This window comes from Paramormyrops kingsleyae, chromosome 6 (genome assembly GCF_048594095.1).
Source record: "Paramormyrops kingsleyae isolate MSU_618 chromosome 6, PKINGS_0.4, whole genome shotgun sequence".
Classification (NCBI taxonomy): Eukaryota; Metazoa; Chordata; class Actinopteri; order Osteoglossiformes; family Mormyridae; genus Paramormyrops; species Paramormyrops kingsleyae.
In genome coordinates, this window is record NC_132802.1 from 36,078,446 (window position 1) to 36,105,084 (window position 26,639).

Below are 26,639 nucleotides of genomic sequence, written 5' to 3' on the forward strand. Positions count from 1 at the left end.
TATCATGTGACTGGGAAGGGCTGTAACCTTTTTATCAGTCTGTGGGGCTGTGACTGCATTGTTGAAGATATTCAGCTGATATTCAGCTATCTTCTCTAGAAAGAATTGTTAATCTTTGTATTGTAATCTGTAAGTACATGTTAACTGTTTTTTTCTTGCTTTTCAAATGGTTGTTCTTCAATTATGAAAATGCCAAGGAGTTTATCCCGTCAGCTTACTGTTTTGTGTCGTTTATGAGCCAGTTAGCTACTTTGCTGTGTTTTATAAGCAGTATGCTTGGACTGGTTTGTCATCAAAAGTGTCTGATAACAGTTTGATAGTTTTGGTTTATGTCGTTGCCGTGTATAAATAAGTAACCTTCTTGAAACTTAAGACAGTTGTTTTCCTATCACAAATTATAGCTGTAGACTGCAGTAGTCATTCTGTTTTACAGATGGCAAAAAATACAACACCTGACTTTATTATGAATGATGTAGTCTGCAGAGTAGAATATTAAGTAGTGACCACTATTTACGCTTTAATTTCTGGCAGTTATATCTGTTACATAATAAAGCTACTGTTAGAAAACTCGTTCTTAAAATGGATTAGACTTGTTAGCAGTCTAGAACCAGAAATTAAATAATATTCCTAAATTTCCTTGCTGACATATTTGACAAAGCATTCGGTCTTTATTTGGGTGCGTTAGTTTTTGTTTAATGGGTGTGCATTGTTTTTCAAAAAATAAGATTTCTTTTTTTCTTCTAACAGTAACAATAATACAAATGATATTATTGTTAATAGTATTCTTATTAAAATTCTGATTATTATTTAGCTTTAGGTGAGCGGTTGTGTGTACATTTTAAGTGTTGTTTCTACATAATAATATTATGACACTTAGTGTTGCACATATGGTAGCTTATAAATTTTTGCTTAAGTCATAAAGGCATTTGCCATTGTTTTGCAATTCTGTTAATGTGCCTTATTGACTTCCTGGTAGTGATATGACAGCTAAGTCCCAATTCATTAAAAAACAATGAGTTACGTAGACTATAATGATGCATGTTGTGTGAACAGCACAGACTGGACAGCGCCTTTGATTACTATTTTCCTGACCCTGTCTGCTGCCAAGGACCTGTATTCTAAAGGACTATAATTCCATTTCAATAAAGCTATTAATACTAGTGATGTCTCAGTCAAGACTTTTTGCTTCTCATCCGGTTCTGTTCTGACATTTTTGTGAAACTGCCTTTACAGTTTATAACTACATTAACATTAGCAAAACAGTAACTTTTAAGTAATTTTCTGAACCGCAGCTTTCTTTTAATAATTTATTTTTAACGAATACCAAAATATACAGACCATACTTTAAATAAAAAATCTCTTGTAAATAATAACACTTACCAAAGGGGTGTAACTGTCCAAATAATTATAGTTTTACTTAGAATGTGATGTATGCAGCAGCTTTGACATTCACTAACCCTAATATGAATAGGTACCAAAAGTCACCAATGATTTAGAGGAAGCCTACATTAATATCTCATACTGAGCTGGGCTGGTCATCTAATGGAATGATTTTATTTACGCTGCTGTCTCAAAGAAGTTCTCCTTTTCTTTTCAGAGTATTTTGGTTTCTGATTCTTTCTCTTTGCCTGATAGAACTGTGTAAAATCGGCATTTTGCACTAAATGCTTTCCTTTTGCTTTAAGAAATTAATCCTTTTTTTAAAGCAGTTCTACTGCTGCTGTCTCACGAATCACTGGCACTGCAGATGTTGCAAGTCACTGCAGGGCAGCTTTCATTTGGCACTTCGGAATATCTCCACACTGGTCACATTGAAATCAGCATTATTCTTTGAACTGAATGGCAGTTTCATAAATTTGATGGGCATTCTGAGGAGTCATTCAAGAAAAGTTCTGATATTTTTTTTAAGGAGTTCATCAGAGTGGAAATAAAATCCATTGAATATCATACATGTCTAAAAATGCATCTGTACAGATATATTATTACACGTCAGCTGTGGCATGTCATCTTTTTAGTGCTAGTTGTTTTTTTTTATTCCCAGCTCTCAAAACACCTTATTCAGTAAGTTCCATCCATATTTCCATAAAGCTTTTCCCGCACAGGGCCATGGTGAGTCTGTGTGTCAGAAATCACAGGGTGCCAGGTAGGGCAGATGGGATCCCAGGTCCATTACATGATTTTATCACCTCTATCCCTCCACTGTGTGTTGCAGGGTTGGGGAGCAGTGGCCTGGAGCATGTGAGAGCTGTGCACTGCTCCCAGATGGACGCAGCATGAGAGATAGCTGTGGCCTGGCCGTTTGCCATCGGGACCTGCGCTTACTGCTCCACTCGGACCCGACGGCGCCTCCTGCATGGCGTCGGGATATGCAGCGTGCTTCGAGGGCCAGGGGGAGGTGAAGGAGGGCTTCTTGTGCCCCTTGTGTCTGAAGGACCTGCAATCCTTCTACCAGCTACAGGATCATTACGAGGGGGAGCATTCTGGCGAGGACCGTGACGTCAAGGGCCAGCTGAAGAGTGAGCTGCAGCATGTCGCCCCCTTCATTCATTGGGCAGCATTGAAGACGTAGCCAGGGCTCAACCAGTGTGTTTCTGTTGTGTGTCAGGCTTGGTGCAGAAGGCAAAAAAGGCCACAGACAAGCTGCTGAGGCGGGATGGGGATGAGCGGGCTGATGCTGGGGGCGGCGAGTCCTTCTACTGTGGGGGAGTGGACCCCTTCATGTGGGAGCCTCAGGAGCTGGGTGAGGCGACGGGGGAGGGAACCAGCAGGGTGGTACTTTAGGGCATGTGGTTAATGCTGACCAACAAAATATCTACAACATTAACTGACAGCCTAAAGGAAACTGAAGCAGAGAAGGTTTTGGGTATGAGGGTGACTACTTAGGGTTTTTCAAAGACTTAATGTCATCCCTTCTTTACAGGTTTATATTTACACAGAGAAAACTTTTCAGCTCAGTTCAATTTTATTTGTATATCACATTTTCGCAACATTACATTGTCTCAAAGCGCTTTACATTGTCCCTGCCCAAAGCCCCCAGTGAGCGAGCCAGAGGCGACACTGGCAAGGGAAAAACTCCTTAGTAGCAAGAAACCTTGGGAGGAACCAGACTCATGCTTCAGGGGCCGGCAGAGGAAGTCAAATGGACAACATAACCAAAACCCAATTTATATAGGCCAAATAACACCCTTATTTTAAGGGTGTGGATGATGTTTCTAAATGAGCTTTCATCGTCGTATGTCTAGGAGCGACAAGGAGCCATCTCGACAACTTCAAGAAGTACAGGGCGGCGAGGATAGACCACTATGTCATTGAGGTCAACAAGCTAGTCATCAGATTAGAAAAAGTGAGTCGATATCATTCACCTCACTACTGTTCTGCACTTTGATCTGAGGGAAATATGATTATCTATGCATACCTGCATTTATGTACACCAGGGCTTTTCAAATCTGGCCCTCCATTCCAAATCCAGGCCTTGTTTTCAGTTTTCCCAGGTAGTTAGTTTAATAATTACTGGTTCTAATTGGCCACAGAGGCTTCACACCTGGCACACAGGTGAGGGAAGGCAGGAAAATCAGCAGAGCTCGGACCTCGAGGCCTGTGATTTGAATAACCCTGATGTTCACCAACGAGTCCATACATTATGACCATCCCCACACGAAGCAAATAACATCCACACCTTCCCAGCCCCACATACAGTATTACTGCCATAATTATTCATATATTCTGCAATTTTTGTCACAGTAGCTCTTCTCTTGGTTCATACCAGACGGGATAAACATAATTTACATTTCGTATCAATAAATCTTGGTCGCCGAAGACCCTGTTGGCAGATTGAGGTTCTTCCCTCCTTGGTCTGCTGTCAGCAGATACTCATCACCGCTGACCCCTACAAGATTTGCTGTGGATCCTCTGCCTCAGTTGTCTTGCCATATCAATGTGGCCCTTGTCAAAGTCACTCAGAATCCCTGTCCATTTCTTCTGCATTCTACACGTCAACTACAAGTACTGAGTGTTAACTTATCATCTGGTATATCCCAGACCTTGACACCCACTCTTATTACTAGATAATTGACATTATTTGTTTCATGTGGTGGTCATAAACTTTTCCATTTAACAGGATTAAAAAAATGCCATATATTTGAATTGTTTAACCTGACTAATTGAACTGTGTTTTAATTTCCCAGCTGACTTCATTTGACCGAACCAGTGCCGACGCTGCCAAAATTAGAGGTGAATCGTGCTTTAGGTGGTTCTGTGAATATATGAGACTCAGAAATGCTGCCATCCTGTGCCTAACCTGTCCCGTTACTGACACAGTACTATTGTAGCCCCCTGAATCATCTCCACCTGTTTTCCCGCCACGCAGCTATCGAGAAGTCGGTGGTTTCCTGGGTGAACGACTCCGACGTGCCACTCTGCCCAGACTGTGGGAACAGGTTCAACATGCGCAACCGACGGCACCACTGCCGCCTCTGCGGCTCCATCATGTGCAAGAGATGCATGGAGTTCGTGCCCCTCCCCCTGGCATGTGAGTCAGCAGCCATGCTCGCACACGGCCGCGCAGCTCACAGTGCTACACTGGAATGCTTCCCGCGACTTAACACAGAAACCTCCACATCCTCCGCATGGTGGGTCCCCAGCCTGGCATGGAGGTGATTCCAGGAGACAGGCAGTTACTCTAGGAGAGCTAGACAGGGCCATAGAAGGTTCTTAACCCATAAGTAGGACCAGTATCTGCTCCTTTGTGCAAGGAGGAACAGGAAGAGCACTGCCAGAGCCCTACAGAATGACCTCCAGCAGGCCACTGGTGTGCATGTCTCTGACCAAACAATCAGAAACAGACTTCATGAGGGTGGCCTGAGGGTCCGACGTCCTCTTGTGGGCCTTGTGCTCACTGCCCGGCACTGTGGAGCTCGATTGGCATTTGCCATAGAATACCAGAATTGGCAGGTCCGTCACTGGTGCCCTGTGCTTTTCACAGATGAGAGCAGGTTCACCCTGAGCACATGTGACAGACGTAAAAGGGTCTGGAGAAGCCGTGGAGAACCTTATGCTGCCTGTAACATTGTTCAGCATGACCGGTTTGGTGGTGGGTCAGTGATGGTTAGGGGAGGCATATCCATGGAGGGACACACAGACCCCTACAGGCTAGACAACAGCACCTTGACTGTCATTGGGTATCGGGATGAAATCCATTGTCAGACCCTATGCTAGTGCAGTGGGTCCTGGGTTCCTCCTGGTGCACGACAATGTCTGGCCTCATGTGGTGAGAGTATGCAGGCGAACTGTAGGATGAAGGAACTAATAGCATTGACTGGCCCCCACACTCGCCTGACCTAAATCCAACAGAACACCTCTGGGACATTATGTTTCAGTCCATCCGACTGCACCAGGTTGCACCTCAGACTGTCCAGGAGCTCAGTGATGCCCTGGTCCAGAACTGGGAGGAGATCCCCCAGGACACCATCCGTCGTCTCATTAGGAGGATGCCCCGACATTGTCAGGCATGCATACAAGCACGTGGGGGCCATACAAACTACTGAGTATGATTTTGAGTTGCTGCAGTAAAATTTCGGCAAAATGGACCAGCCTGCCGCATTATTTTTTCACTTTGATTTTCGGGGTGTCTTTGAATTCAGCCCTTTGTACTGTAGGTTGATAATTTTCATTTCCATCAAACAATGTGGCATCCTTTCATTCCTAACACATTACCCAGTCCATATCAATATAGATATCCAGCATGATTTTTTTCCCATTGAGATCTGATGTGTTTTCAAAGTGTTCCTTTAATTTTTTTGAGCAGTGTATTTTATCATATCATTTTATCGTGGGGGATGTTCCCACTGGTTTTACCGATCTTTGCAATTCTTGTACGGAGTAAAATGGTCCACAGACATCAAAAGGTAGTACTTGATGGTAAATTGCCTTGTATATACTGAGGCATAGACATTTGGGAGGTTTGTATAACGAGTTAGTTATATAAGGGCACGAATGTCTACATGGAACCCAGTGTCACATTTTAAACTGCGTATTTCATGGCTGAAGTTTGATGCAGAGCACGAGTGACAGACCAAAGACGCTTAATGCCTCTATTCTCTGGGTGGGCTGGGAGCAGACAAGCTGACGAGTGGCACCCGGGAGGCCCTGTGCGTCTCGGGCAGCCCGGGAAAGTCCCAGTCCCCTCCAGCAGGTGGCAGCACGCAGGGCTCACGGCGCGGCAGCATCAGCAGCCTGAGCAGCGTGAGCTCTGTGCTGGAGGAGAAGGACGAGGAACGCATCCGCTGCTGCCGGCACTGCATGGAGGCCCTGCTCAAGAGGCAGGAGAGGCTGGAGGAGAAGGAGCATGTGCCCGACGTCGTCCGGCTCTACGAGGTTCGCGGTCTTGCCCTAGATCGCCCACCGTTTTCAGCACATTCCGCACCATGCTAACATCTCCTTTTCCATCGTCCTCCATCAGAAGCTGAGGCTTTGCATAGATAAGGTGGAGCAGAAGGCCCCGGAGTATATACAGATGGCACAGTCCCTGAAGTGAGACGCTCCTGTTTTGTAATTTATTCTCGTTTTATTAGATTTGTGTTTGTTAACCCATGTCCTTCTATTTACTGGCAGTTCTGGGGAGACAACGTACAACCTAGAACACGCTAACGGCCTACGAATGGAAGTCCAGAAGTACTACGAACTGATCGATGCTCTAAGGTACAGATGTTAGATTGGTAATGTATAGCAACATGAAGGGATTAGTTGCCACTTTAAAATGCTCAAATTTCCTCCCCTGCAGCAAGAAGATACTCATCCTTGGAGTGAACGATGAACCCCCACCCCACCCAAAGAGCCAGCAGCTGCAGAGGATGGTCCGCTACTCAGCTACACTCTTCATACAGGTGAGTTTCATGCTGGCATGACCACACTGAATGGGCACGTTTACGGTGAGACTCGGGCAGCTGTCTGCAGGCGACACAGGTTTCTGATTGCATTTCAGGAGAAACTGCTAGGATTAATGTCTCTCCCAACAAAAGAGAAATATGAAGAGCTAAAGGCGAAAAGGAAACAAGAACTTGAGAAGAAGGTGCAGCAGGAGAAACAGGTGAGGAATGTTTTTTTTTAAGCGATCTGAAATAAAACAGGATGATCATGATCACAGGGCTGCCCAAAATCAATCAGCAGTAATTCAAGATTTTTTTTGTACCATTAGGCTGCTCTCGAGGCACAAAAACGGAGGTCAGAGTTGGAAAAGACGAGGCCAGTGCCCAGTACCAACGGAGAGACTCCCCAGCCGGTCAAGCCCACCATGACCAAGGCTGGGGGCTGGTTGCCGTCCTCCAGCACGCTGCACACGAAGAACATCCAGGACCCCCTGCTGCAGCAGATCGACAACATACAGTCCTTTATCAAGCAGGCCCGGGCCGCCCGGCGAGTAGATGAGGTAGCTACGCTGGAGGAGAACCTGCGGCAGCTGCAGGACGAGTACGACCAGCAGCAGACCAACCTGGCCATCGAGCTGTCAAGGAGCCTGGCCGAGCAGGAGAGCCTGGAGGAGGCACAGCCTGCATGGGGCTGGGAGGAGGAAGCAGAGGAGGACACCGAAACGTACATGGAAACCAGCAAGACCAAGATCAGCCCTCCCTCCAAAACCCAGTCCGTGAAGGGCTCCCATCAGCTCCCCGGTCAGGAGCAGGCACCTCCCCAGTCGTCACGCTGGGAGGAGCCGCCGCCGGCCCAAACTGTGAAACCGAGCAGCGTGTCTGGGGCCTCCCTCAATCCCTTCGAGGACGACGATTCCAGCCCCCTGGCGGAGGACCTGTCCAACCCATTTGCCGTGGAAATCCTGAAAGAAAAGGCTCAAAAGGACATGCCCAATGGCAAGAAAGAGTACAATCCCTTCGATGAAGATGAGGAACAGTCACCAAACCCAGGTGACCCAGGAGGGGGGCTAAACCCCTTTGATGATGAGGATGATGAAGGTAGTGAGACCAAGGATAGACCTTCAGCTGTCCATGCAGGGGCCTCCACAAACCCCTTTGACATGCCAGATGAGGACGTCATCGAAGAGGAGCTTCTGCTCCAGCAGATCGACAACATCCGCGCGTATATTTTCGACGCCAAGCTGAGTGGCCGTGTGGATGAGGTGGAGCTACTCTCAGAAAACCTGCGAGAACTGCAGCACACTCTGAAGGAGCAGAGGAGGAAGAAACACTGAAGGAGCAGAGGAGGAAGACACACTGAATCAAGTCCCTCTACCACAGATGGCATGTAGGCATTCATACATCTTATTACCTGTGGTGGAGTATCATGAACAGCATGCCACAGTTGTCATGAAGGATGTTGCTATTGTATCAAGATTTGAATGTGGAGAAGCAAATTGCGGGTTAAGTAATGTTTGTCTTGACGACCAGCCAGAAGACAGGGTAATACAGTAAACATTTCTCCTATTGTGAGTGTTCAAATGCCACTGAATGCCCAAATTCCACAAATATTCATTCGACCTAAAATTTTGATTTCCATTTGATTATATCAGCAAAATTCCTCTCTTCTTCTAGGGCCCAGTCAAAACTTTAGATCATCTCACAGTCTGTAAATGATGTGACGTGTACAGTTTGAGTGACAGTATTGGACTCTGCACTTTTTCAGGTTTATTCATCAACATTTAACACTAATTTGATACAGAGTAGCAGTATTATACCGTTTGCAATCCTTGTTAAAAACCTTGTTAAACATCCTACTAATAAACCAAAGGATATGTTGACTACCCACAATGCACCACTAAAACACACTACTGCATTTTGAATAAACCAAGAACTGTACGTTTCTTACGTAAATCTGTTAATTGTACATAGATAAACAAGTAACTTTCTTGACTGTGACCTGTGTTAATTTTTGCATTCATCAGAAGTTGCATTCTGCGGTAATAAAACTCACCCAAAAACAAACTTGTAATTTTTTACATAATGAGTTGGTGGCCTGTTTGTGCAACATTTCAGTGTGTACTGAATTTCCATTTCATGCGTTTTGACAATTCAACCTGTAACTTGAAATGTCTGATTAAAACCTTTGGAACATGGGGAATACTTTTACATATGAACACATTGATGGTATGGTTGTCGACCGAAAATACTGCAACTTTTTACAAGTCCATTTTTTTTTATTGTGCATAAACAAAACGTATTCCACCAGAGTTCAATATCTACAAGGGACTTGCTGTACCAACGTCATTCCTGGCCCGCCTTCATCTGGTTTCGGTACTTGCCCGTCATCTCCTTGGGCAGAGGCACTATGCCGGGACATGGCACCTGCCCCTCCACCTCGCACAGACACTCCCTCAGGCAGTACTTTCTGTGCCCAAAGTTGGCTGGGTTCGACGTCACCATGGCAGCCAGAGCCTCTGCCTGCAGGACCTCTCTAAAGAGACCAAGACAAATGGAGGAGGAGACAATGACAAAAAAAATAGACACCTATCTAAAAACAATGTGCAGAGAGGTACTAGAACATTCAAATTCAAAGCTTCATACTGTGTCACTAGCATCTGTTAATTTCAACCAATGATTAAACAAAGAAGTCCAATGTCAGCCCAAAACCAACAGAATTACAAATGACAAACTGTTTTTCCTAAGACTACAAGCAGGTCATTAGAGACTCTCACAATCTAAGGTCCCAGCATTAAAGGACTGCATGCTACTACTTGTACTTACTGTGTCTTGCCAACGATCTTATTGATGTGCTGGGTTATTTCATTGTGATTTTTTCCCTCTACATCCACCAAAACTTGCTCCCCATCATCTGGAACAGGAATTACTGTAGTGAGACCTTAGGCTTTTTCTATTTTATTTCTTATAACTGACTAGAAAAACATGCTTGCAATATCTTGGCGCTTTATTATCGCCAGGTCTTAGGTAATTAATATGACTGCGGTCTTCCTGAACAATCCCACGACACGCAATCTCATTAATTGGCACTACACAACAACCGCTTGCGTACATGTATACTTACGTACACACACATTGTACGTACGTACGTACGTACGTACGTACGTACGTACATACATACATACATACATACATACATACATACGTACGTACGTACGTACGTACATACATACATACGTACCAAGGTAAAACTTTAGGAACGGCGATGGCGTCATATTCTTGAACATCAAGATTTGGACCCATGGATTTTTGTATTGAATTTGAGGGATTTTAAAAAACACGAACTTCCTACAAAGGCAAAACACACATGAAATCAGTTAGCGCACAGTTCAAACAATGGTACTGCTGCAATCCAGAATAGCAAAATTCGGCACACTCCGAAAACGGTGCTATTGCTGACCGTCATCCTTGCACGAATAACACTGACCTTGCCCCCTCACTCAGCTCTCCGTGCGTGTTATAATTAACCGTCATGATTTTTACAAAATTCTTAAAGACAACATCTCCTTTTTGAAGGTACTCCAAGGTTCTCCGAATGGGGAACCGTCCTTTCATAGGCATGGCTAAAAAACACACTTATTCCCTCATTACCAGCTGCAGCATGAAGACCTAATGCACATTTCCCAAACCACTCTTCTTCGGTAGCGCTATAAGACGTTTTTAAACCTACCAAAAAGTACAATGCTGCCACCTATTGGACTGGAGATGGAACATATTAATACTCGTGAGATCTGTCGTCCGAGTCTCCTCATCCGAAAATTCCAAGCAATAATTTCACCCCAGGTCTTGAAATCATCTCCTCAGGGCTTTCTACCTTGGCGTATTACAAAACAGTCTCTTAATACGTAGCTGCCTTGAAGACATCACAGTATCCATAATATTCTCAAATGGACTATGTTGTTCATTCACATACTATGTTGAATTCTCTTTTGACCTCAACTTTTGTGATGAAAAATGTTCAAATGTTTATAATTTTATCGCCTTATCCAGATTTTTCTGGATGAAACACTCAATTAAATGCAGCGACCCACAACACCTCATCAAAGCACCCAGTGACTTGTTTCTCCCTTTGCAAGGAACAGAAGCATTTCACCAAGGTTAATGTGAAAGGCACTTACATTTCAGACTGTGTGTAGCTGTAGTCTCAAAACAGGACAAATGAACAGCATAGGTCTTTGTCAGGTTTTTTGATTTAATGATAATGTTCTTCTAAGCAGAAGGGGAGTGGTATTTTTCCTCAATATTCTTCTCATATTATGCTATTACACCTGACAGGAATCTGACCCACCGGGAGGAGAGACTCAAGCCAATAAGCCTTTATGCAACACTCACTCAGTGGCCACTTAAGTTCATCTAGCTAGTAATGTGTATGGTCCACTTTGCCAGAGGTCATTCAGAGAAGCCATTCTGCAGGAAGGAAGCTATTGTACCGAGCTGTTGTTTTTGTTGACTCAGATCATTAACTATGCCACATGATTTGTTGTTTGGAGGAGCCGGCCGTTAGCATTAACTAGCAGGGGCCTGTATCACAAAGTAGGATATCTTGCTTAGCCAGCTATTTAGTCAGACTTGAGATAGTCTGGGCTAAATGTAAGTGAGCAAAGATGAAGGGATACCTTAAATCCATCAAGTTATTCGGGTAAGCAAGAAATCCTGCTTTGTGATGCAAACCACAGGTGCACCTAATAAACTGCCCATTGCATTGATATAAACAACAAGGCAATCACCAGAACTCCTGCTACCACCCCATAAGTAAAGCAAGTTATAAGGATTCCATCAGTGACAAAAAACAACAGTGACCATAAATCTTTTACATTCTACACAGTCCCATAGAATTAAGAGAGAATTAAGAAAAATGTAAAACAAACAGGCATTTAATTGCATTATGTAATTTAATCATACAAACAGCTCTGTATGGATTTTTTTAAGCCACAACATAACTCCACATTTTAACGGCATTTAATAAAATGCATAAGCTACTTCATGCATTGCAATGCTTTATATACAAAAACAACAATGCCACTTTTCTTCTGGTTCAATGACACTGATTATTATAAAACTTTAAGATTAAAAAAGGACATGCACTCATTTTAATGAAATTACATGTACAGTACAAAGCTCAATTCACATAAAAGACCAGTCATATGCAACAGTCTTGGAAGGTTTAAAACCCAATAAGTGAGTGACATACACACAGTTATCATTAAAAATGTAAGATATACATTAGTTCTGATTCTTATAATATCTGTTACTTTTACAGACATGTTTTTTTTTACTCCATGTCAAACTGCAGAAATCAGCATTGGTACTTACAGTACCATTCGTTTAGTGAGAAAACCATAGTTTTAAGACAAATCAAGAGTTATTTCTTTTGACCTATAAATATAGACAATCGATCACATCTCAATACGCATATCTCAATAGTCAGCGTGCAGTAAAAACCTTGGATTTATATGCAATTGATAATCAAAGTGTTAAACGCAAAAGCTTACGGCATTAATAACGGAACACGCAACTTGTAGAACAGAGCGAACACACATACATATTTACAATAATGTGATTTTACATTAGAATCAGGAGTACGTAATCTTAGGAAAAAAACTTGGGAAGGATGCATTGGTGTAAGACCCACAGCGTCAGCCATTCTCAGCTAAACCACGACATGACAACTCAGAACTGCCGAACCAAGGCCCCCACGGGTATTAACATCTACTGCATATTTTCTTTATGAGAAAATGTAAAACACCAAGAACAATAAATAAATTTTAAAAAACACAACAAAATTCCAGGCTTTCAAAAAGTAACGAATGCCTCTTATACAACGCTTGATTGTCATGGCAGCAACAGAAATGGGGGTGATGAAAGCATTATAGTGCAGACATGGAGGGGGGACATTAATCCTAATGTTATAGGCCTAAATAAAACCACTAAGGGAAGCATAAACAATCTAAAAGACATTAACTAAAAACCACAGGCAACAAATACAACAATAACTAAACCATAACCTGATGCAATATTCTGTGGATTTAACAAGTACCTGTGACTGAAAACAAAACACGTACAGACACTGACATCTAGGAAATGTAGGATGACATTTTCATGTAGAACATAAATAGTGTGAGCTGAGCTTATTTACTGTGCTTCACAAATAATGTGAAATGGCCAACTACTGAGTCCAACAATTAAGTGCAAAACATTTGAGAATGTAAAAGAACTATTTCTAGTTTGAAGGGCACCATGGAAAAAAAATTTCATTCAAGAGTACTTGGGGGGAATTAAATCTACTGAGAATCAAGGTAGCCCATGTTTTACTAAATAAATTACTTGGTAACTTTGATTACTTCCAAAATGAAGTACTAACCAGAACTCAATTAAACTCCATCCATCCACCCATTCTGTAACTGCTTGTCCTATTCAGGGTCGGGGGGTCCGGAGCCTTCGGGTGCAAGGCATGGAACAACCCAGGAAGGGGGGCCAACCTGTCCCAGGGTACACTCACAGCCAATTCACTCACAGCCAATTCACTCACAGCCAATTCACTCACAGCCAATTCACTCACACCTGTGGGCAATTTGGTAACTCCAGTTAATCTTAGCATGTTTTTGGACTGTGGGGGCAAACCAGGGTACCGGAGGGAAACCCCAGAACGACACTAGGAGAACATGCAAACTCCACACACATGGAGACTTGAACCCTGGTCCCAGAGGTGCAACAGTGCTAACCACTGCACCACCATGCCACTCACAATTAAACTTGATTCACATTATTTCAGATTTCTGTTTCTCCTAAGCGACAGAATGTGCAACCCCAGGGGCACTGTAAAGGGAGAGGGGGGGCACTGTAAAGGGGGAGAGGGGGCAGGTTGGGACAATTTAGGGGCCCTGATGATTAGATTGATCTGGATTTGGGGCCTAAAATCGTTAGCGGTGCCCTGCTCTCCGCTAGAATGCGGCAGCCATCATGAACCTAAGCAAAGAGATTAAATGGGACAGTAGCCTTGCCTAGTTTAAAAAGTTGACAGCTGTAACAGGCTTCGGTCTGGTGAAGTGCTGCCCAATGCACACTAAGGAAGGGCAAAGGTGCAGACCAAAGGGCTTGTTCCTCCTCAGATGGGGCACTTCAGGAGAGATGTGGGTTAGTAGCTGGACCCCCCCCCCCCCCCAAAACCCCCAATCTACGAACACCCTATAGAGCACGTCAACTCAGAGTACCTGGTCAGAAGGGGTGGGGAACCTAGATGGAATAGCTAAGCTTTAATCAGAGTCAGTGATTCTCACTGAATTCCCATTTTACAAAAACAAATAACGTCTTTTTTAAAAAAACATCATAAAGTGTGAGCTTGGAAAGGCGTCCTTGCACTGGGAGGCGTGAGTCACGCTGAGGTGCCCGTGATCTGGCTGTTGTACTCGGCCGTCTCCATCTTCAGGATGTAGGGGATGATGCTGTCGATGGGCACGTTGCCGATGAGGCCGGTGAAGAAGAGCTCCTCCGTGATGCTGGAGCTCATCAGACGCAGGGCAGGAAGGCGCATCAGGATGCGGGCCAGCCTGAAGCACAAAGCCGGGGCAGAGTTACGGCCAGGCAGCTACTGACACTGTCCTCCTGCACTCTCGGGGGCGTGTATCTGCTTGGCTCCCCCCAGGAGGACTCGGAAATGCTGGGCAGCAAGGATCAGCTCTACACTTCCACACGTTGCCATACATATTGTCTTGCTGCCTTTAGGTGGAAGCTGTCTCAGGTGAGACTTACCTGTAAGTGTCATCTGGGTAGGTCTTCTGAATATAATCCTGCAGCTCCATCTGGGCTTTCTCCTGGAACTTCTCTATTTGGCTGGTGCTGCTCAGACCTGGGTGGTCTGGGGAAGAAGCGTGTGGTGAGAAGGGAGCCGCCTGGTGGCCGTGTGGCCGATTAGGCGACCCCACTTTGCTCACCGGGGCTGAACAGCACGATGGCCTTCAGGTACGCGTATTCATAGCCGTCTGTCTCCAGCTTGGCCATGCTGTTGCAGAACTCCTGTAGCTTCCAGATGTGCTCCATCACCAGCTTGATCCGGTCTCCCGACAACTTGTCTACAACACAGCCAGAGAAATGCCAAAAGGCACGTTAAAGGAATTCACTTCAGAGAATTACAGCTTCCAGCTCGATTGCCATTTGGGGAAGGGTTGTATCAGACTGGGCCAGACCAAACGGCGGAACCGTGACACGCAGATGTAGGAAAGCGGCCCAGCATGCAGCTGCAGGCTCCTCATGGACCTGCGGACCGTACCGTCCTGGATGCTGCTCTGCAGGTGGTTGACGATGGCGGCGAGGATGGTGGAGAGACTCATAACTTGTGAGCACTGGGCCAGCCCCAGTGTGAAGAGCTCATTCCAGCAGGCACGCACCAGGCTGGTGTTACAGTCCTGACTGACAGACACATACAAACAAAAGCCAAAACCTTACTGGGATACATCAGCAAATCCCCCAACAGTCCAACAGTCAAATGTCATTGTGACTGAATGAAAACAGTAGACCAGATAATATCAAGGATAGCCACATCTGTGTTTGAGTAGTGTCACTGAAGTACACTATACCTCAGGGCAAGGGCTACAAGTACATCAAAGACGCTTGGTATGACCGGCACATAGTGTTTACCAAGCTGGGAGGGATCTGGTCACGCCCAGGGCACATGGACTCACCCGAGGGCCTGGAAGGCGGGGATGGAGCGTGCCCAGTGCATGGACAGGAATAGCAGGCGGGACGCCGACTCGCAGATGTAATGGACGTTCAGGTACTCGGGCATGGGGCTGGGCATGGTCAGCTGTGGGGAACACGAAGGTGAATCCCGGCGAAGGGGAGCCATACAAAACACAGAGGCACTTCGGGGTACAGCTCACGGCCATTATACAGAGAGCGTCCCGGAAGATGGTGACAAGCCTGTCAAACACATGCAGGAAACTCGCTTCTGCAACATGTATGATCTGCAGTCAAAATACAAGCCTCTGATATCATGGGAAAACAGACCTTAAAACTGACATGTGTGTCAGTGAGCAGCGGCCCCTCCACCTCCATGATGGGCGTGGCCTGGTCCCTGCTGATCACCTGGATGGCAGCCCCGCCAGCCCCGTCCACGCTTTCTACCAGGTTCCGCCCTTCGCTGCCATCCGTGGGGTTCAGGGCTTTGGCCAGGGTGTCGAAGGCACTGGTGAGAGGGCCGCACGCGTCACACGGGCATTGGCACACTATGCCACAAACATGCAGCACGAAGGAGGGCGCTCAAGACCCAGCCCATCGCCACATCGCAAGGTCTCTCCCTGCTACCAGGTGAATGGGTTTTCCATGGGTTTCAGAAGGACCCAGGCAAACCATACTTATTGACAATAAACTGGCGCTCTTTGATGTGAAGGGCCACTGTACGGGCTGGAGAAAGCGTACCGAGTGATTTCGCTGGCTGATTGCTCTTCCTGCTGGACATCCACGGTATCTCCATTATTCAGAGATTCATTTAGGTTGGCAAGAGAGGTCACCACGTTGGCCAGTGTTCCCAGGTCCCCTTGGCTGGACTCGGCCTGTTAGAAACCAGATGCATTAATATGGAAGGTGCTAAGCTGACAGGGGAATAACAAAACATCAATAAGATATTCAGCACAAACCTTTGCATCTGTGGCTAAAAGTAACGTCCCATCTGCCTGCATTAGAGGCTGCTGAATGTTCACTAACATCCCTGGGTCGAGCAGGCTGGACCTGGTGAAGATTCAAAAACAGATCTGAGATCAGCGCATTAAATTATGAGAAAGGAAATGGAGCAGAGCAAACACAGAGCTGGCACAGTAGCAGCAGACAGAGGTCATAGGTCAGGGGGCGGGGGCTTCACCTGGAGCCATCCTTATCTGTGATGAAGGTGGGCGTGGCTATAAGGGGGCTACGCAGGTCTTTCCTGATGTAAATCTTTTCGGTGGATGCAGCACAGTTTGCTGGCTTCTCCCGCGGCAAGTCAATCGGCTTACGTTCACTCTGCACAGCTAAGTGAGAAGGCAAGAAAAATCGTGTATATTCACCAAGGCACTAAAAGGCATAATTTAACAGCATTGCTGCTAAGCAGTGGCCTCTGTTAAGAGATAAATAGGCAAATTGTGATTTGCAGCTAAATGAAAATTGTGAGCCTTGTCATTTGTACTACTTGGATACCTAAATAAATAGCCATTTGACAATGACATGCCAAATAATAAATCGAAAAACTCTTCTTTCTTGTACACATGTACGTTTATTTTTTGAGGATATGTATACTGTGCATGCATATTTGTATGTAAGCATATGAAGGGTCTGTATGCATGAATGTAAACGTTGGTTCGGGCTGTGCGTTTGAGCTTTAAGCCAGACAGACTCACATTCCATCTTCATGCCCATCTCCAAGCACTTCCTCAAACGGCAAAACTGGCAGCGGTTGCGGTGGTGTTTGTTGACGACGCAGTCCTGGTTGCTGCGGCAGCTGTAAGTCAGGTTCTTCCTCACGCTCCTCTTGAAGAAGCCCTTGCAGCCTTCGCAGCTGACGGCACCATAGTGACGACCTGGCAGGCAGAAACATCAGCCTAAGACAAACTAAATGAGCACCCCCCCCCCCCCCCCAAAGCAGCGGGGAGAGGGGTGCATCTTCCCCAACCTTCACAGGTGAGCAGAAATGGACTGGAATTCATGCGGCCTCCTCCTGGCCAGGGCCCATACCTGAGGCTTTGTCTCCGCACACCACGCAGTACTCCACAGGCTGCGGGCGGCCCACATCGCCCGCCTTCCCAAGGAGACGCTCCACCGACGCGGCGTCCGTCACGATCTGAGACCACACACCGAAGTTGCGAGAGAAGCTCGGACATGCATACGAGCACAGTGGGTCTGCACCAGTGTTGGGGAGCAACAAGTTACATGTAACGGCGTTACGTAATTTAATTACAAAAAAATGTAATTGTAATCCGTTACAGTTACTAGAGAAAAAACTTAACATCATAAGATTGTATGCAAAACCTTGCTAATATCTTTAATACCAGAATTTTTTATTGCTTTTCGTGTTTTCCTTATGCAAAACATCCCCTTTGCTATTTCCCTCCACATACGAAAGTTTAAAACTATTCGATGCTTCTGATTGGTTATCCTGTCCCGTCTACACTTGCAGTGCCAGTTCTGCTAATTAACTTGCCGGAGCGGTCTGAGTTTCTGTTGCAGGCAATGGTAGACAAGGAAAGGAATGCATTCCATTGCTGGAAATATAAAAACCATTTCCGATACATTACGGAAAAAGGCACAAATTTAACTGTGCAATGCAGTGCGTGTTTACCGGCTGTAAAGATGCTGTCGATAACTAAACAGTCCATGTCCAACCTAAGCAAACATCTAGAGGTAATTGCAGCTTACTGCAACTGCAAACAGTCATATTAAACAAGGCAGGGAAGACATGCCTACCTTCAGCGTGCCACACGTGCTTCTAAAGTCTAATGCCCGGTACACACTGTGTGATTTCAGCAATCTTATAAAATCATTACCGATCATACTGTGCGATACGGATCTGATAATCTTTGCTATGACAGGTCTGCAGACTATGTACGGCGACAACACCAACTGAATCATAAGATAACAAAACAAAATGTAAACACTGACAGCACGCGTAAACACTGACAGCATGCGTAAACACTGACAGAATGCGTAAACACTGACAGAATGCGTAAACACCACAATGAATCGCGAAGTGTGTATCGCGCTTTATAAGTCACACTGCCACTTCTGATCCCGTTGACAGAAAATGTGCCCTCCTTCAATATGCTAAGGTTATTGGTAATTTATGTTAGGTCTGATATTAGATCTCCCGACATGCTGTGTCGTATAGAGTTTTGAAAATTCACTAACTAGCTATAACCCCTGGGCAAAGCAGCCTTACCACTCTGCTAACCCATTTTATTTTACAGTGCTGCAAAGACACTGTTTTAGGCTACTCCGTGATTTGCGATTGAAAAATTGATTTAAACAGAGTAAGTGATTACACAGTCAGCTGAAATTTCATATCCTGTCTGATGCAAGAACTGTTCAGATCAGAAGTAAAACGGAACCATTTATTTTTGCAAGTATATAAAATGTTTGTACCATAATGTAATCCTGAAGCATTACCGAGTGGTTAAATCACTCGTAGTTTATCTTGTTTTTACTCCCAAGAAGTTTATATTATGACCACACATTAGAATTTAATAACTGCATGTAGGCTGAGTTTTAACTTTTTTTTTTGACATTTTAGGTATATTTTATGTAACATTAATGTTATGACTTGTTACACTAAGGGAATCTGGGTTTTCACTGAGTATGAAGCGAGGATCTATTCTTACCCTTTGTTTAAAATCATTATTAGGCCTATATGGTATGTATGGTATGTTTGTTATCTTTATTAAATTGATCAATTATAATCATGTTAATTCATGTATTGAAAGGAGTTTGACAGTAGTCAGTGTTTAGTGCTGCTGTAAGGCAAACACTGCCAGGTTACAACATTTCAAAATGGTTAACAGTTGAGAATATTCATTCATAATTTACAAAAGTAATTAAAAAGTAATCAAATGTAATTAGTTACACTACTTTCATATAGTAAGTGAAATAGTTACACTACTATTACATTTGAAATAGAGTAACTTGTAATTGTAACGAATTACATTTCCAAAGTAATCTTCCCAACACTGGTCTGCACTGACGAAACCACCCATCTGCACTTTGTTTTAAAAAAACGTTTCATTTCATATTACTGCTACAAGTACTGCTGCTACTTCTATTAGAGCCACTAATAACAATAATAAATGTGTGATCTTCTTGTTGCCAAGGGAGGTGACAGGGCCCCGTCTCCATACCTGTATGCGGCCAGGCATGATACTGTCGGCTGTGGTGAAGATGAGCTGCTTGGTGTTCTGCGTCTCTGGCGAGGCCAGGATGACCTTACTGGCGCTCGAGCCATCGGGAGCTGCTAGGATGAACTGCTGCTTGGAAGTGCTTGAAGGGTCCACTGCAGTGACGATCTGGATCTTCTGCCCTGTCTGCTGGTCAGTGACGATCTGAGGGGACAAGCATGTGCTGTCAGTGAGCTGCCAAAAGGGGGATTTTAAACAATCCTGGAGCTCCACATCACAGACAGTTAATGAAGCAGAGTTAAAAAATGGCTCTTTATTAGCAGTAAAAATGCTGGAAAGGACCTGGAGGCAATGTGGAAAAGCAGGGTGAGACAAGTCAAAGGTCCTTTGGCACAGGTTATATGAGCCTTGTAAGGACGGAAAACTTAGCTCACCAGTCTTGTTTCAACAGGCCTAATTTTTGAAACAGAGTTGTGTAGGGATGGCTCTGCATGGGGGGAAAGCCTCGGTCTGCTGTCACGCATATACATATGTCCTCACACAGGGACGCTACCTGTATGTGCTGTGCTGTGGAGACAGCAGAATCAGCAGAAATGATCTGGATGCGCTGTGGAGAGCCGCTCATTACTGACCAGTCTGGGGAGGTCTGCACCGTCCGGACCTGAAAAATACGGTGACACCAATTCATACATTCACAATTCATTCCCCAAACCTGTCCCTCTGAATTATTTTTAAAGCGCCTTTCACAGACAGTCACAAAGCGTCATAAAGAAACATTACAACAGACACTGCAATGAGAAAATAAAAAAACATAAAAAACCTAATTGGACAGTAAACACTAGAACAACAAACGAAAGGGAACGTGGCTACCCATAGGCTAGACTAAACAAAGACGTCACCAGCTGGTTTCTTTTTAAGTGTCAATGGTATTCTCTTATAACAACAAATCTGGTTTGATTACATGTAGCTTATGATGTTCCTTATCCATAAAATGCTTTGTTATGTTTACTTTAATCTATGTAAGCGTCTTTGAGATCCTGAGAAGCGCTGTATAAACAAAATGCATTATTATTATTATTATTAATCATTTATATTTTACATTAATATATTTGGCACTTTTGCACATGTAGGCTATATACTACACCAGTAGATGGTGTATTTTGGTCACGACCGAGGTATGGCTGTCTCTCTTTCACAGAGTGGCTCACCATCTCGTTCCCCCCTTCCGGTCTCCCATTATTGTTCCAAATGAGGAGAGATCCAAAGGAGTGGAGAGACTCTCTCATTCATCAAATCACGCACCAACTCGGTCGTTCCTTAACTGTAGGCATATACGTTCAGTCCTAGGTTTAGTTTCCAGCCAATCATAAGCTTGTTTACAGCACCACCTTACTTAGTTTTTTGCTGTGGTATCGTTTTAGTATCGGTATCGAAATATTTAAGGCAGGTATCATATCGAAGTCATGATTTCGGTATTGTGACAACACTAGCGTTTAGTGCAAAATCCCACTAAACAAAGCGCACGCAATAGTGACAACACGAGTAATATGGAAAAAAAAAACAGTTGACGATTTGGGAGTGGCTAGCTTGGGTTGTTTGGGCACTCGCTGTAACTTGTGATACATGGGCTGCTATCACAATGAAGCGTAAGTGACACTTATGCCAGTGGGAGAAAAACTGTGGGGCATTTTAAGCATTTGCCACTTGTGTATACTCACTTGGAAGATATTCAAATTGAACTGCAAATGCCTCAAAAACACTTAAAACAAGATGTACAAATGGAACAATACGTTATGTATGTTTCCAGTGGCCTACTTAAAGAATTTTTGGGATAGAAGTTTTTCATTTGTATTTACTCGTTTAAAAAATGCATAAAGTGTAAATATATATATTATACTGTATATACAACCCCAATTCCAAAAAAGTTGGGATGTTGTGCAAATTGTAAATAACAACAGAATGCAATGATATAGAAATCTCATAAACTCATATTTTATTCACAACGAAACATATAAAACATATCAAATGTTTAAAGTGAGACATTTAACTATTTCATGAAAAATATTGGCTCATTTTGAATTTCATGACAGAAACACGTCTCAAAAAAGTTGGGAGGGGGGCAATAGGAGGCTGGATAAGTTAGTGGTACAAAAGCCCAACAGCTGGAGGAAGAATTTGCAAATAATTAGGTCAATTGGCAACAGGTCAGTAACATGATTGGGTATAAAAAGAGCATCTTAGAGTTGCACTGTCTCTCAGAAGTAAAGATGGGCAGAGGATCTCCAATCCCCCTAATACTGCATTGACAGAAAAAAGTTCCTCAGTATAAAATTGCAAACAGGTTGAAAATATCATCATCTACAGTACATAATATAATGAGAAGATTCAGATAATCTGGAGAAATGCGTAAGGGATAAGGTCAAAAAACCATACTGGATGCCGGTGATCTTCAGAACCTCACGAACAGGCATGATTCTGCAATGGAAATCACTAAATGGCCTCAGAAACATTTCCAGAAAACATTGTCAGTGAACACAATTCGCCTTGCCATCCATAGATCCCACTTAAAAGTGTATCAAAGAAGAAGCCGTGTTTGAAGATGATCCAGAATCACTGACGTCTTCTCTGGGCCAAAGCTCATTTAAAATGGATTGTGTCTAAGTGGAAAACTGTTCTGTGGTCAAACGGATCTAAATTTGAAATTCTTTTTCGCCAATACTGGCAAAAAATGCTGGATCGGATATCAGGGACAGGGGAGTAAGAACTCATTCTGATTTCCCCTCACAGATATATCTAGTCTCAAAAAATCTTGTAGCCTTGTGCAATTAATTTCTAATAATAAGTCCAAAATGTATTGCTCCCAGTGTGTAAAGTAGTAACTTTGTACATAAAGGAGCATAATGTAGATGGTTTGTATATTATATAAAAAGATCTTGACCAGAAATGACAAAGTAATTTCACATGCAAAGTATACAGTACAGTACTGTTTGTTTAGATGTTGGAAATAAAGACTTTATGTTGTCGTTCAGCATTTTTAATATTGGTATCAGACCAGAAAAAAATATTATGCCATCTTTAGGCTATATAAACGTATTCTGATAATAGATATTATAGACAGATATTATCAATACTTTTTTGTGACAATAATCAATAATACTATTTCAGATGTCGGGCCAACCCTCCTGGTGTATTCGAATAACTGAACCTACAGAATAAGAATTACATAAACTGATTCTCTCTTTCCCATCAGGTCAGGTCCAGAGCTCTGCCTTCAATGGATGTTTTGTCAGCAGGATGATATGGATACTTCCACCTAAGACCAAATGTGCAAAGAGAAATTTCAGTCCTTTTAGTTCTGCTTTAATAGAACCCTTTGTACATCTTCCACTCATCTAAAAGACCAGAGAGACGTCAGCATGGGGCTTTTTTCAAGCCATTCGTATCCTGAACGAGGACTCCCATAGCTAACAAATCACTTTGCATACTTTTACCAGACCACTGTCATTGCACATCTGCTGATATATTGCTCTCTATTTTTGTCTATTTTGCTGGCAGTTTATCTTCATTATTGTTTATTGTATTTTATTCTGAGTTTATTTAAATTTTACTCTTATCTTGTTAACACATATGACCCATGAAGCAGGTGGAAAAGCATTTCACTGCACAATGGTACCGTGCATGACTGCACATGTAACAAATATGAATTTGAAACTCCTGAGCAATTAAACCTAAATGAAACTAAAAAGGCGGGGTGCCTGTGTAGCTCAACCCAACACAAAATGTTTTTAGGCAGCAAAACCAGATAAGCAAAGGTATTTATTTTCAAAAGCTACAGTGCTCCACAGAGCTGTGGCAATTAGTAATCTGTGTTCATCATAGCATTGACAGAAGGACTGAAACACAACACCTACTAAATATCAGCTAGGACAGAAAGGTTTTCGAACTGTGACACCAATGGCCAGGTAACAATAATGCTTGCTTTGTTTATGCTTCGTGAAACCAAATAAGAAGTGATGCAAACTCTTCTGTGAAGGCTTTGAAAAATTTACATACTAAATTGCATTGCAAATAACAGAGCCCTTTGTACATCATGTCACACCAAACATGGGTGAAACCAGTGGTCGAGGCCCAGATTAAACTGTGTTTCCACCTGGAGTCTGCCCACTGAATGCACCTAATATAACTGGTTGATTTACCATTAGGCGAGTGACAATTACACAGAACAATTTAGGGGGATAATGGGGGGAGGGGGGCGTTGGTATATTTTCAAAGGGGATGGATTTTGTCATTTTTCCCCATGAGGGTGTGGCAGCGACACGCATCCCATGACAACTCGAGCCCTGTGTGAAACATCTATTTAAACAGTGACTCCTTAAAAGACATTTACCAACATTTTTAGCCCTCAGATAAAAATCATAAAGAACTAAATATACTAACTAAATACTAAATAAAGAACTGATTCCATTCAAAAATGAATGTCACGTGACTGTTTCACAAGAAGTAGACAGGGAGGACATTTTTATTATCCAATATAGACATGAAGTGGAAAACCTAAAGTTTTAAGTCTAACAGTCCATCACACAACAGCATCACCTGCTCCAAAAATACTGACTGTAATATCCCTGCTGCTAACTGTTAGGAAAAACAGTCGATTAAGTTGATGGTTTTAAGTGATCCCATCATCTGATTATCCAAAGTCAGGGGGCGTCACTGCGCTTCCCACTACGGTGACACTTGTATAACATTAAGTGTTTCATGCAGGGAAAAAGTTAGACGGCTCTAATAATATTCAAACTACACTACTGTGGTTGAGATGCATATTCATTTTTTTTATTCATACCAACGCATTCTTCCCTGCAATTCTCCCTTTAAGACAACCTTACAAATACTGAGAATTTTCTCTGACAAATTATTTAAGATACTGGTTGCTCCAAAATTGCACCAACACGACGATCAATAAAATAACTCCGAGTAACACAACAAACGCATAAGCACAAGCTTTAATGCTTTACAGGGTCAAGAAAGAGTCCGATCGGGCAAAACCATACTATCACTGGCAAAGGAGACTTGTCACAAAAAGCACACTGAAACTTAGTAAAGCACAGTTGACTGTACATCCCATCTGGGTACTACGGACACAAAAGGGAAAAACCGAGGGAAAACACACCCAAGAAAATAGATCCAAAGAAACCCTTAACGTATATGTTAAGTCCAGTGCCAGTCTTAATGTTGCACATACTTAGATGTTAAATATTCAATTATGTAAAATTTGTACATATTTGACCCCCCAGTGAGCTTTATTCCCAGATGAACCGTACACTCCTTAAATACGTAAAGTTCAGGGTCCGGTTATCCTGACACTCAAACGTTTAAGGGGGCATTTCTACCAACAAAAGGATCTTTCGTGTTGCTACTCAAAGCCGGTGTCAGTTTAGCCAACTCGAATGAAATATTCCAGGATACAACTGCAATTAAAATGTATTCATTTTATATGTGCGCTCTGCAGCCAAAACATCTATTCTTTTACCAGCTGGCATTTAACCTTAGTTAATTTAATGATTTTCTGATGCGTTCGCTGATTATTTTGTGTAAAAGTCGATATCTATATAAAAGCATGTCGCGGTAAGCTTTTCAATTTCAAAGCGCAGCAACCCTTCAGACTTCAGGCCACGAGCTGATTGGACAGCAACACCAATAAGCACCGCCCAAGTTCTTCCTTATTTGTTGCCCGGCCTGTCATTCAACAGCAAATTCCTGCCGACATTAAAAAGCATTCAAAGAGAAAAAAAGGAACAAAATGGAGAATCTGGCGTAACGCCAAGATATATTGAATACCCATTTAAGTGTGCGATTTAAAAACGTCTAGCATCACAAGAAGGCCGTGATTTGCCATGCTATTTCAAGCGTAAAACTTGAGAGCTAATCACACTCACGTAACCGTATGAATTTGCATGCCTAGGTACAAGACTGCAAACCAACCCCTGTCCCCGGGATGGCAAAGGTAAAAGGGTCGGGTTCAGCTGCGCAATAGCCAGCAAGCTAGCCTAGCTAGCAAGCTAAACACTAGCTGCTGTAAGCAGCACGTCTTTGTCTTCGTGTGTATACGTTACCATTCGATGTTACACATTGGATTGCTTGCATTTATAAATGGAAAATGCATGTCATTTGTAACTTGCATACGAAGGAACGCCGATGGTAACGCAAATTAACAATCCCTTATTTAAGTTTGACAGGAAAGCCTCAACAGGGTTTGTAAAGTAAACCTGGCCCAAACTTGCCGAGGCTCGCTGGATAGTTGAAGTGAAATTAGCCTCCTTTTGTCGCTGTCAGCTTTCAATATTGTCGGCTTCGCCTCGCCTCGAAAATGAAATTAAGGCTTACCTCTTGGAATAAACAACACAGTTTTCGGATCTCAGATTTTTCGAAAAATATTTGTTATTGTTTTTCTTCTGTGAAAGGTCATAGTTCGTGACCCCGTTCCACCAGCGTGCTGGGAGTTTTTTCTTCTTCCTCCTCCAGCGCCCTTCTCCTTCCTAGCGCACCGAGCTGCGCAAGCCAGACAGCGCGACGTCACCCCGTCTGCTGCTAAACGGCCGGCGCCGATTGGCCAGCGCCTATGTCAATGTCTCTTTCTCGCTACTTTTTTCTGTAATGCATTTTTTGAAATTATGTCTCTGTGATCGGGACAGTAATTTGATTCATGAATTGTATGAGATTGAGAAGCATAAAATGCACGCTTAAACAGAAAGGAAAAAGAAGCTTTAAAAGATGGGAGTAAAATTTATTGTGCTTATATACACTATGTTGCAATGCAATACCAGAAGTCTAAGAGCTAATTAACTTGGTGAGGCATGTGAGCATATTAAAA

General features: G+C 43.4%; 3 protein-coding genes across 4 annotated transcripts; 1 reads left to right on the top strand and 2 right to left on the bottom strand.

Moving 5' to 3' along the window:
• Window positions 1-8,927, top strand: rbsn (rabenosyn, RAB effector). Its single transcript, XM_023819332.2, has 12 exons — window positions 1-129; window positions 2,213-2,516; window positions 2,606-2,740; window positions 3,243-3,343; window positions 4,185-4,230; window positions 4,367-4,528; window positions 6,116-6,372; window positions 6,458-6,528; window positions 6,610-6,696; window positions 6,779-6,881; window positions 6,980-7,084; window positions 7,193-8,927. The coding sequence occupies exons 2-12, from the start codon at window positions 2,354-2,356 to the stop codon at window positions 8,195-8,197; spliced, it is 2,235 nt and encodes a 744-aa protein (XP_023675100.1). The 5' UTR covers window positions 1-129; window positions 2,213-2,353; the 3' UTR covers window positions 8,198-8,927.
• On the bottom strand, window positions 8,618-10,577 carry mrps25 (mitochondrial ribosomal protein S25). The gene is made up of 4 exons (XM_023819333.2): window positions 10,348-10,577; window positions 10,102-10,208; window positions 9,687-9,774; window positions 8,618-9,396 (listed from the first exon to the last, which is right to left on the bottom strand). Exons 1-4 carry the CDS (start codon window positions 10,479-10,481, stop codon window positions 9,207-9,209), a joined length of 519 nt encoding a protein of 172 aa, XP_023675101.1. The 5' UTR covers window positions 10,482-10,577; the 3' UTR covers window positions 8,618-9,206.
• A 1,216-nt stretch (window positions 10,578-11,793) lies between these two features.
• Window positions 11,794-26,322, bottom strand: nr2c2 (nuclear receptor subfamily 2, group C, member 2). Of its 2 annotated transcripts, none has more exons than XM_023819362.2 (14): window positions 26,153-26,322; window positions 20,325-20,432; window positions 19,775-19,975; window positions 17,622-17,727; window positions 17,288-17,467; window positions 16,774-16,921; window positions 16,553-16,643; window positions 16,335-16,468; window positions 15,924-16,101; window positions 15,599-15,720; window positions 15,187-15,326; window positions 14,852-14,989; window positions 14,670-14,775; window positions 11,794-14,467 (listed from the first exon to the last, which is right to left on the bottom strand). In XM_023819362.2, exons 2-14 carry the CDS (start codon window positions 20,394-20,396, stop codon window positions 14,293-14,295), a joined length of 1,791 nt encoding a protein of 596 aa, XP_023675130.1. In that variant the 5' UTR covers window positions 20,397-20,432; window positions 26,153-26,322; the 3' UTR covers window positions 11,794-14,292. The 2 variants fall into 2 exon arrangements, with proteins under 2 accessions (XP_023675130.1, XP_023675128.1); XM_023819360.2 differs by lacking the exon at window positions 26,153-26,322 and adding an exon at window positions 20,980-21,296.
• Between the last annotated feature and the right edge of the window lie 317 nt (window positions 26,323-26,639).